Here is a 12099-nt window from a genome sequence, read left to right as displayed (position 1 = left end):
GATTATAAGCGATTTTTTTTGAACCGTTTATAATCGTAAAAAAAGCGATTGTTAATGGTTTTTTTTTAAAAAAGCGCCGAAAAAGCGCTCAATAAGCGATTATCGGCGCCGATCATAAAATATCGTTTATGGAAACTTGCCCACATTTCATGAAATAATGATTATTGAACAGTTTGTAGAAAAATTTAAACGAGAAGAATATTTTTCACTTCTTGTACTTACTATTCACAGCTGCCTAAAAAGGTTTACAAAGGGTTCACATTTTGTTTTATCAGTTGAAAGGTTCTTTCCTTCTGAGTAAGAATCTGAAATAAAGCGTTATTATATGATGTAATAACAAAACATCAAACTTTGTTAAATCTTTGAATAGATTTTGAATTTTGTTTAATGTTAAATACATATTTATGAATAATATGTATTTAACATTGAATAATGTTTATAAATGTTTATAAACACAAATATGTCCCACAGTGATGGAGTTATGTGCCTTTTTCAGGATATTCATTACTTATCAATGCCATCAGTGGCGTAACGTTGCCTGTCGGCCCCCCCCCCCCCGCCGAAAAAGCGCTCCCCTGTTGGCGCCCCCTTCCTTAATTTTTCCCCTCCCTAAAATTGAACAAATTATGTAATTTTAGAGAGACGCCGGTAAAATCTCAAAAAAAGTGTATATCTAGAGCAAAACGCGCAGTTTTGCTAGTACTTTAGTTAAGTTTTCGAAATTGTTCCACATTCAAACGACGATTTGGCGCCCCCCTAAGACACCCCCCCCCCCCCCCCCCCCCCGCACAGCGAAAATGCGAAAGTAAATTTGATCACAGTCAAGTTCAAAATAAGTTAGATAATAGCAATGTGTGTTTTAAACAGCAATTGAATTTTAGGAATTCAGCACAAACGAAGTGTTATCACGAAAAAGCACTTTAAAAAGGGTCATTTTTTACTAACCTTCAATTCTCATTAATTGGTTGAAGCTGATATCCTCTCTTTCTTCCTGTTGAACATTCGTATAGTCTTTAATATACAGCATCGTCTTCGTTCCTGGAGTTGGTTATTAATAACTTAAAATAAGAGTAAATTATCAATAATTGACGATATAAAAATCTTCTCGCTTTTGCCATTTGAAATGGAAAGCACCGGATTTCCAGTCAGTTTCTAATATTTGCTAGACAATATCACCAAGCTATCAATGGTGTATGTTATTACAATTGACTAGATTCTACGTATTAAGTATAGGTACGTACCGTAATTGTAGCTGCTGATAAAAGCTGAAAGTAAGTTTAAAAACGAAGGCAAATAGGTTTGCTTTTCTAAGGTTGTTATATATCAGGGCTGGCCATAAACTTCAGCAGTTCAAAACTAATTACAACACTACAAATCTATTACATTTATTGAGTATTATGTAACGCGATGGAAATATTTTAAGCGGGTAATATTATCCTGTCCAAACCCAGGATACATAACATGAAGACTTTGTTGTAACTTTGTATGAGAAGAATAAGCCTAATAATGTTAAAATTTTGTGGATATTGTCATTGATTGAGCAGTTTTTTGGAAGATTTCGACGAAAAAAGTAATCCTCCGCTTCTTAAGTACTTACTGCTCACAGCTCATAAAATTGTCAACAAAGGATTCACATCTTTTCAGTTGAAAGGTTCGTTCCTACTGAGTGAGGGTCTGAAACAAATTGTTATAATATGATATAATAGCAATACATCAAACCTTTGTTAAATCTTTGAATAGATTTTGAATTTAATTTAATGTTAAATAAATATTTATAAATAATATGTATTTAACATTGAATAATTTTTATGAATGTTTAAAAACACAAATATGTCTCACAGTGATGGAGTTATGTGTCTTTTTTCAGGGTATTCATCACTTATCAATGCCATGAAGCTTGTTTCTGTAATCTGTATTCTGAAATGGTGATTTGGTTGCTGAGTGACACATTATTTCTGGTATTGTACATGTAATTTCTGGTAATCAACACGGTTCATGTTCAAAATGTAAAATTTGGTCACAGTTAAATTGAAAATAATTTAGATAATAGCAATGTGTTTTAAATAGCAATTGAATTTTAGGAATTCAGCACAATAGAAGTGTTGCAGTATATGACGAAAAAAAAACAAACACTTTAAGTGGACATTTTTCTTACTAACCTTGAATTCTCATAGATTAATTGGAGGTGATATTCTCTCTTTTTCTTCCTGTTCATCTCTATTCTGTCGACATTTGTATAGACTTTGTACATCATCGTCATTGTTCCTGGGTTTGTTAATTAGTAACTTGAGATAGGAGTAGATTATCATTAGACCTTATGAAGATCTTCTGGTTTTTTTCATTTGAAATGGAAATCACCGGATTTGCGGTTAGTTTCTAATATTTGCTAGACTATATTATCAAGGGTTTATGTTGTAACATTGAGCTAGATTCTACGTACATCTCACGATTGCATTAAGTGTTTTATTTTAATTTAATATATTTATGAAACAAAGTGTTTTACTATGTTATAATGAAAATGCATTCTTTGTTAAATTTTTGAATTTAAATTGATTTTACATTTTATTTTGCTTTGTCAAATGCTGTTGTGTTGAGATCTCAGAGCAGGTTACCTCGATAACTTTTCTGGGGACTTATGGGTATTTGGGTTTCTGCTGTCATACTTTTCCACCCGGAAAACTTAAACATACATTTTCTTATTTAGATATCTAAGTTAGATTGCAGTATCATCTGAGCTATTTGTCATAGTCCATCAACTGTAAGATTAAATAAATCAGTTTTCTATAGTAATATAACCATTAACCAACTCTCCCCCTTACGACATTATTTTACCCCCTTTCGTCGGTTATGCTGATACTGCCCTGGTTGTATGAAGAGTTTAGTTATCCTTTTGTAGTGATGCTATGGTCATTTAGCATATCTGCTTTTACAATTATACCTGTATTTATACACTCGGGTTCATTAAAATCGAAAATAAATTCCGTTCCTGAGGTGCAGGTCACCTCGCTGCTCCCTTTATTGAGAGTTCTGGATTCAATACAATTCACTTCCAGCACGGTTCCTGGGACTACTGGGAACTGTGTTGTTGTTCTGATCGCAGTTCTCCACTCAGCCTTCAGTCCCGTACAGCTCACTGTCGATATGTCATATTAAATCACGTTAAACTGATTAATAAGGGTTATTTTGACGGTTTCTTATGTTCTCTTCCGCAGTTCCGCGATGTAGTTTTCCTGTCCCAACCCGAACCCTTTCAAGCAACCTCAAATATAACTATACTATCGTTTGCTCGGGGGTCCAAGTCTCACATACTGTATACAATTTACCATTCTGTAGCGCAGTTAAATTAAATTTAAAACATAACAATAATATAAGATTTAAAGTTATCTTACCACAGGCAGTTTTGTTAGTGTTTGGTTTCCATCCAGCGTCACATGTCTCACAGCTTGTCATAGCATCATTCCGATATGTTCCTTCCCCACACGACTCTGGAATAATAACGTTATATATTATTACAACTGGTAAATCGTTGTGGAAGATAAGGAAATCGTTATTATATAAGTACACTTCAGATGTGTTTCAATTAAATTAGATTTAAAACAAGAGGTGAATAATTAAATATCCACACAACCACGGTTTTTTTTTATAGAATTATTACCACCCAGACTCTAACGGTTCTTGTCTTTTCGTACCACAAATTTGCCCTCTTGATTCTAAGCCCTAATAATAATTAATAATTTTATTATAATAAAATCTTGTTAACAATCCTTACCACACGTTGTTCTCGCTGAGTTTCGTTCCTGGCCAAGTTCACAAGTTGTACACAAGGCTGCTCCTTCTGAACTGATCGTGTTATCAGGACATTCTTCACATGTGTTCATATCAATGTTCTTGTAGCTTCCAGCTGGACATGGCTCTGAAGAATTAAGAAATCTTTAAGCAGCAATTCGTTTGAACTACCTTATTATTATCGCCTGAACAAACCTGGCACCATCAAATCTTACTCTAGAAACCCCAGAACTCATCAAGCCTAGTCTGAATTCAAAACTAGTTGACCAGCTACGTACAGTTTCCTGGACAACTGGAACCTTTTGGGCCATGCACAAGCCAATAGCATGTATGGTCCTGCAGTGGGGTCTCCTTGTCCTTGGATCTGTGTTTTGATCCGTCTTTTCTTAAAATTTTCCATTTGTGTCACTAAGAATCACCTTTTAAAATGTTAATCAACACCACTGGTCCTAGTTAAATTTAGCCATGGCACGACTACTCGAACGTAACAGTTAAATAGGTGTGACATATATTATATTCTTATAATTATATCATATGAATTGATTGCACTGCTAATAAATAAAATACTTTGTTTTACTAAAAATACTTTGTTTTACTAAAATACTTTGTTTTACTATTATTAAGAAGTTATTGTGAGTACCAATATCCTCGGTTTTCATTCTATAGCTCAGTTAATTAAATATATAAAACACAATAACTTATATTAAATATAAGCTTTAAAGTTATCATACCACAGGCTGTTTTGTCAGAGTTTGGTGTCATTCCATCTTCACATGTCTCACAGCTTGTCATAGCATCATTCCGATATTTTCCTTCCCCACACGGCTCTGGAATTAATAACGTTAAAACTGGCAAATCGTAGTGGAAGATAAGAAAATCGTTATTATATAAGTATTTAAGTACAGTTTAGATTTGTTACAATTACATAAGATTTAAAACAACTAGCAGGAACCCATCTGCCCTAAAGTGGTGTCAAGACTAGAGAGAATAAAATAATTAATACCTATTTAATTCGCGTTTTTGACACCACTTGGGAGTCCAAATTTTGGGCACTAAAATTCTTATTCTTTGGCCAATTTTTAATTTTTTTCATGCTGATTTGAAGGCCATTAAAGCATTTGACCCAGTCAAAAAAGTTTCAGTTGTACATCTTTTAGTTTCAGTTGTATATCTTATACGGTTTTGGCGGAAAGTCGCGTTAAAGTTGATGCCCTGGTGTCAGTAAAATGGCACAGATATATCCATATGTATATATCGTCTCGTTTTATATATAGTAAGATAGGTGAAAAATTAAATATCCACACAACAGCGGTTTTTGATAGAATTATTACCACCAAGACTCTTACAGTTCTTGTCTTTTCGTACCACACATTTTCTTTCTTGATTCTAAGCCCTATCTGGCGCCTTATCCTTATCCCGTCTTAACCCTTATCCTATCTTTGCCCATCTATATAATATAGATATAATCATCTCAGCTCGATTCTTATTAACAATTCTTACCACATTTTGTTCTCCCTGAGTTTCGTTCCTGGCCAAGTTCACAAGTTGTACACAAGGCTGCTCCTTCTGAACTGATCGTGTTATCAGGACATTCTTTACATGTGTTCATATCAATGTTCTTGTATCTTCCAGCTGGACATGGCTCTGAAGAATTAGGAAATCTTTAAGCAGCAATTCGTTTGAACTACCTTATTTAGAAGTTATTGTGAGTACCAATATCCTCAGTTTTCATTCTATAACACAGTTAATTTAAATTTAAAACATAACAATAATATTAAATATAAGCTTTGAAGTTATCTTACCACAGGCTATTTTGTCAGAGTTTGATGTCAATCCAGCGTCACATGTCTCACAGCTTGTCATAGCATCATTTCGATATGTTCCATCCCCACACAGCTCTGGAATTATAACGTTATATATTATTACAACTGGTAAATCGTTGTGGAAGATAAGGAAATCGTCATTTATATATAAGTACACTTCAGATGTGTTACAATTACATAAGATTTAAAACAATAGGTGAAAAATTAAATATCCACACAACAGCGGTTTTTGATAGAATTATTACCACCAAGACTCTTATCTTACAGTTCTTGTCTTTTCGTACCACACATTTTCTTTCTTGATTCTAAGCCCTATCTGGCGCCTTATCCTTATCCCGTCTTAACCCTTATCCTATCTTTGCCCATCTATATAATATAGAAATAATCATCTCAGCTCGGTTCTTGTTAACAATTCTTACCACATTTTGTCCTCCCTGAGTTTCGTTCCTGGCCAAGTTCACAAGTTTTACACAAGGCTGCTCCTTCTGAACTGATCGTGTTATCAGGACATTCTTCGCACGTGTTCATATCAATGTTCTTGTAGCTTCCAGCTGGACATGGCTCTGAAGAATTAGGAAATCTTTAAGCAGCAAATATTCGTTTGAACTACCTTATTAATAATAAGAAGTTATTGTGAGTAACAATATCCTCGGTTTTCATTCTATAGCACAGTTAATTAAATTTAAAACACAACAATAATATTAAATATAAGCTTTAAAGTTATCTTACCACAGGCTGTTTTGTCAGAGTTTGGTGTCAACCCAGCTTCACATGTCTCACAGCTTGTCATAGCATCATTCCGATATTTTCCTTCCCCACACGGCTCTGGAATTAATAACGTTAAAACTGGCAAATCGCAGTGGAAGATAAGAAAATCGTTATTATATATAATAACGATTAAATACTTATATATAAGTATTTAGGTACAGTTTAGATGTGTTACAATAACATTAGATTTAAAACAATGTGTGAATAATTAAATATCCAAACAACCACGGTTTTTTGATAGAATTATTACCACCCAAACTTTTACGGTTCTTGTCTTTTCATACCACAAATTTGCTTTCTTGATTCTAAGCCCTATCTGGCGCCTTATCCTTATCCCGTCTTAACCCTTATCCTATCTTTGCCCATCTATGTAGATATAATCATCTCAGCTCGATTCTTATTAACAATTCTTACCACATTTTGTTCTCCCTGAGTTTCGTTCCTGACCAAGTTCACAAGTTGTACACAAGGCTGCTCCTTCTGAACTGATCGTGTTATCAGGACATTCTTTACATGTGTTCATCTCAATGTTCTTGTAGCTTCCAGCTGGACATGGCTCTGAAGAATTAGGAAATCTTTAAGCAGCAATTCATTTGAACTACCTTATTAATATTAAGAAGTTATTGTGAGTAACAATATCCTCGGTTTTCATTCTATAGCACAGTTAATTCAAATTTAAAACACAACAATAATATCAAATATAAGCTTTAAAGTTATCTTACCACAGGCTGTTTTGTCAGAGTTTGGTGTCAATCCAGCGTCACATGTCTCACAGCTTGTCATAGCATCATTCCGATATAATTTTTCTCCACACGGCTCTACAATTATAACGTTACAAATGGCAAATTTTTGTGGAAGATAAGAAAATCGTTATTATATAAGTATATTAATATCAAGAAGTTATTGTGAGTACCAATGTCCTCGGTTTTCATTCTATAGCACAGTTAATTCAAATTTAAAACATAATAATAATATTAAATATAAGCTTTAAAGTTATCTTACCACAGGCTTTTTTGTCAGAGTTAGGCGTCAATCCAGCGTCACATGTCTCACAGCTTGTCATAGCATCATTCCGATATGTTCCTTCTCCACACGGCTCTGGAATTTATAACGTTAAAACTGGCAAATCGTAGTGGAAGATAAGAAAATTGTTATTATATAACTATTTATTTATTTATTTATTTAAGTACAGTTCAGATGTGTTACAATAACATTAGATTTATAACAATATGTGAAAAATTAAATATCCACATATTCCACGGTTTTTCGAGGAAATTATTGCCACCCACACTCTTACGATTCTTGTAATTTCGTACCACACATTTTCTTTTTTAGTTCTAAGACCAATACTAATTCAAATTGTTATCAGTCAATTCTAAGGTCCCCTCATCCTTTAATGCTAAAAATTCGCCTCATCAGTCATCAACAAACTATGAAGCACAATGCACAATGCACATATTGTGTAAACTCTGCAAAATAAATATTGAACCAAAAAAGTTTTGAGTTTGTTTGGTAAAATACCTTACTGCTTATGTTCAAGATATTTTGTAAAAACGTCAGTTTTCAATTGATAATTGTTTTAACCTTTAGTAGCTGAAAATGGCTTGTCTCCATGATGTCTACTACAAAATATGCAACATTTCTAGATTATAGTTAGCTATTTTGCAATCTGAAAGAACGTTATTTTATCTCATTCGGAGAATAGTAATTTATAAAATTATGACCACTTTATTAAGTTATAAATAACAATATGTGCTAACTATCCTATATCCCATATCCTATAATATATGAGTTCATGTTAAATAACTAAATGGCATACTTGAAATTTTAGACAGAAAACACGTAATCACGAGCTTACGAGAGAATCAGCAAGTTGGCTTATTTGTAAATTAAAGTTATTGTTACTTTGTTAAACCAAAGCTTGCTGTTATTAGTTACCTGGTCCGTAGTAATCAGATGCTGTGTCGGAGGAAGTGAACTCTATCTTTGTCACGTCTCTGTTCCAGACAGCTGTTCCGACACTGCTCCAAGCCACTGTAACTACACGTTGATGAAGAGAGCAGTATGCTGAGCACCTCTACCTCGTTACAGTGTATCACTAGTCTAACACCTGCAGTTGTGGTGAGAGTGATACGCCACACCTTGTCAGCAGTAGAGGGGGGTTTAACAGGGAAGTTAGTCCAGGATGTGCAGTAGCTGAGGTAGTATTTTGGAGTAGAGGTGAAGTAGAGCGCTACTCCTCCTGCAGCTCCCTCAGCTGAGTAGAAGTACACATGCACCTCATCGTTACTCCCCAGCACACTATTAGTTCTAATTTCTAAAGGTGTCGACTCAAGATCCCACTCTATTTTCACCTCACGTTTCACTGGTAACCAACCTGTTAATTGTATTTTTAATTCATGACTACTGAGCAACGATTAATGAATATCATGAATTTAAAGAAGAGGTGTTCTAGCAAAATTGTAAAGGAATTGTATGAATGTCGCCCATAGTTTATTCTCAGAATTTAAGAGCCCGACCATACTATGACTGTTGTCACCATGACTGTTGTCATGGTGCGGTCAGATTTAATGACCATATGTACGTAGTGTGTTTATAGGGCGTGCCAAGGATACGTGACAACTCCTCAGGCACTCGACTTTTCAAAAGCCGTACCTAGCTGATAATCCGTGCCTGACGTGACTGCAGGCACAGTCTATTCAGTACTTGTGCCAACTGTCATGGATAACGTGACGTCACGATTACCTAATAAGGTCAATATTTTGCGTGATATGGACATTTGCAGTGCAGAGTGCAAAGATATTACTATAGTACAGACACTCAGACAGATCCGTCTAAAAAAATCGATCTACTGACAGAATAAGCTTCCAACTTTTCCAAAATTGTCCACGTGTCTTAAGGCCACTTTTTGCCACTTTTACCATTTTTAATTTTTTACCTCCTTTCTTGTTTGTCAAATATCTTCAGCTGTGAACATCGTAGAAGGATACGAATTAATAAAGGGTAATTATCATATCGACGAGAAAAACTTTTGTAAGACAAATGTTCATGTCAGACAATTAGATAATTGGATAGTTACTGATTAGCAAGTAACCAAAAATCATAAAAATGTTTACTGGCTCAAAATGATCGGAATTTCTTGAAACACTGGGAAAAGTAGTATAGGTAGTTTTTGAAAAAACTTTCGAAAATTTAAAGATTTTTCCCGCCAAAAGTTTTTTCGAATAGAAGTTCTACTGAAAGCATCAAACCATGGTTCGGTGGCCGAACTGCATCCGACTGAATTGTTCCCCACTGGGAACCAGATTGGTCCCCACTGGGAATCGAACCCCAGTCGTCCGTTTGTGAAGTAAATGTATTAAAACCACTAAACCACCCGGCCGACGTGACAGCACTCACATTTTACTATTTTCATCCCAATTATCATAGTATGTTTAGAGATCGAGCCTAAAATCATGACAAATGGCACAGTGTGTTAAGAGGCCGTGTCTTTACTCGTGACAACAGTCATAGTATGGCTCTTTCTTCCTTTTCCCATAGGTAGTATATAAATTTGCGAAATTTGTGACTAAAATTATGGTATTACCAAAATGTTTGTAACCAAATTTATTGTGAACCAAATTTATTGACCTTAAAGTTAAGGTATACTTTTATGCGATACATCGCATAAATATCATTATGGTAAACTTTTAATCATTATATTATGTAATCATTTGATTTAACCTGTTATCCGGTTTGCAGGAACCATGTAATTCAAATTTTTCCCGATTACTTCATTTCCTGATTACTTCGCTGCCTGTTAGGTGCCTTGCCGTCACTCGAGAAGGCAGCAGTATTTATGCGACCAGCTCTGTAAAACAATTTCTTACAACGACATATTATGCTATCTTTTATAATCCAATATTTTAGAACTTTACACCTTGTTGTATTTGCGAAAGATCAAAGCATACAGACTGTTACAATGCTGAAAAACATCAAACTTTTTTTCCCTAGAGCGTTAATTGTATTGACGGAGGTCACTAGTATCAAGATCTTAGTTTTAAGTTATATCTAAACAAAACACTTATTTAACAATAGATGTATCTCCAATCAGATAATGTAACTACACAAGCCACAGCAATTAAGTCTATGATATGTAGGCTGAGACATCTAGAAAATGCCGTTTTGAGTATAAGTTGTTAACTCAGAGTCAGACCCCTGTTTGTTTTAGCTGTTAGATTTAGCATGAAGCAAACAGAATAGTGAATTACCGAGAATTAAACAATTTGAACTTATTGTAGTGACACCAGATTGATTTTCAATGTTATCATTTAGGTCTTGATTCTTTTCTGTTTGATCCCTGTCACCCTGTGATCAATTCAAAGATAATACTTTCGACACTTGCACTTCTACTGGATAAAATTCACCTCATTGGACACACTACCTACAGCTCTTATCCCGACGTACACTAAGTATCAGCCCGAAAGCAGCTCAAAAAGATTTCTACTGAGTTTGATTAAATTTAATGTAGTAAACCTAAATTCGTTACAATTTGCAGGCCGTGAATAAATGGGGAAAACGAGCGACCGATTACATTCCCGGTATCATTTTGCATAAATTTGAGAACGGTAACTTAAATTGATCTTAAATACTTCCTTTGTGTCTGGAAAAAGGAGATACGGTAGATGGTCCAATCTACCCAATTTTTGGTTTTGGTGAAAAGTATTTAATACTATAATTATCTCATTTCAACGGGTATAAGTGGTACTATTTCTATTTTCTATAACGATAAATTATTGATCTATTTTTGATCAATGATAAGTAAAATAGCAGCTCATGCATGCGCATGCATGCACATGTTACGTAGCTTACCACAGAGAGATAGCGAGATGATTTGTAGGAATATTAACTTCGTTTGAAGATTCCGCATGTCTACCATTCTACATTGTTAGAAAAATCGATGTTTAACTTTAAACGAAATATCAACAACTGAAGATTGAGGAAAGTACATAATACAAGTTTACTAATTAACTCGCCAGAGTGCTATCACGTGATTTAAATGAATTTGTGGATTTGCAGCCGAATGAAACGGTTTTATAAACCCTAATCCTATCCAGTAACCATGACCCCGAAGCTGATCACTATGACCGTAATTCATGTTTTACAAGCCTGTCGTGTGACCAAAACAGTTTTTGTCGATAACTTCTAGGGCAAGCGTTTCAACCCTATACATTTATGATTTATAGCAACCCTATATATTTATAGCAGGTAATTCGGAGTCAGCGTCCAAAATACATCGAACGAAGCTTATACTATTGACATTTTACATACTTTCATGGCCGGGCTCTTTCCTAAACGTTTCAAATATCATCGGCGAGTGATAACTAGCAGAAAGCCCATACTCTACACCATTCTGCCCTCCTCTAAAGACTAAATAAGCGGGTCAACAATCACCATATTGCGATTAATTTTGTGATTAAATAATTTTAATCTTATACCTTTCTAGAGGTAAACATCATATTATATGATACTAGAAAACCGGCCGTGGTCACAGGGAAGAAGCTAATAGTATTTTTTGTTAGTAAGTTTAAATCGAGTCAAAAAATATCCTACTCAACCGAAGATACAGCCGATTAAAATGTTGCTCGCACTAAACACAACGTAATATCAACAAAACCGATAAAAATGCCGTTTTAACAATCTTTGCACGTGCACGTGCGTGTAACAACCCTCGTTATCCTGG

General features: G+C 34.7%; 1 protein-coding gene and 2 long non-coding RNA genes across 3 annotated transcripts; all 3 read right to left on the bottom strand.

Moving 5' to 3' along the window:
• Positions 1-218: 218 nt before the first annotated feature.
• LOC134819479 (uncharacterized) lies at positions 219-2441 on the bottom strand. Its single transcript, XR_010160778.1, has 3 exons — positions 1840-2441; positions 946-1674; positions 219-305 (listed from the first exon to the last, which is right to left on the bottom strand). It is a non-coding gene; the product is annotated as an uncharacterized LOC134819479 (long non-coding RNA).
• A 7-nt stretch (positions 2442-2448) lies between these two features.
• LOC134819475 (proprotein convertase subtilisin/kexin type 5-like) lies at positions 2449-6891 on the bottom strand. The gene is made up of 9 exons (XM_063829428.1): positions 6792-6891; positions 6339-6434; positions 6029-6172; positions 5589-5684; positions 5287-5430; positions 4518-4613; positions 3770-3913; positions 3390-3485; positions 2449-3133 (listed from the first exon to the last, which is right to left on the bottom strand). Exons 2-9 carry the CDS (start codon positions 6397-6399, stop codon positions 2883-2885), a joined length of 1032 nt encoding a protein of 343 aa, XP_063685498.1. The 5' UTR covers positions 6400-6434; positions 6792-6891; the 3' UTR covers positions 2449-2882.
• Positions 6892-7124: 233 nt separating this feature from the next.
• Positions 7125-11531, bottom strand: LOC134819478 (uncharacterized). Its single transcript, XR_010160777.1, has 4 exons — positions 11229-11531; positions 8316-8754; positions 7380-7475; positions 7125-7195 (listed from the first exon to the last, which is right to left on the bottom strand). It is a non-coding gene; the product is annotated as an uncharacterized LOC134819478 (long non-coding RNA).
• Positions 11532-12099: the final 568 nt, after the last annotated feature.

The sequence above is a fragment of the Bolinopsis microptera genome, chromosome 8, assembly GCF_026151205.1.
Source record: "Bolinopsis microptera isolate Bmic1 chromosome 8, MBARI_Bmic_1.0, whole genome shotgun sequence".
In the NCBI taxonomy this organism is placed as follows: Eukaryota; Metazoa; Ctenophora; class Tentaculata; order Lobata; family Bolinopsidae; genus Bolinopsis; species Bolinopsis microptera.
This window is presented reverse-complemented; position numbering and strand designations above follow the sequence as displayed.

What these genes read in the sequence shown, in the direction of transcription:
- LOC134819475 (XM_063829428.1), bottom strand. Translation starts at nt 6,399, where the DNA reads ATGACAAGCTGTGAGACATGTGAAGCTGGGTTGACACCAAACTCTGAC. An exon ending in CTCTGACAAAACAGCCTGTG is followed by an intron (nt 6,173 to 6,338) that starts GTAAGATAACTT and finishes CTAATTCTTCAG; the next exon opens with AGCCATGTCCAGCTGGAAGC. An exon ending in CTCAGCGAGAACAACGTGTG is followed by an intron (nt 3,486 to 3,769) that starts GTAAGGATTGTT and finishes TTATTATTCCAG; the next exon opens with AGTCGTGTGGGGAAGGAACA.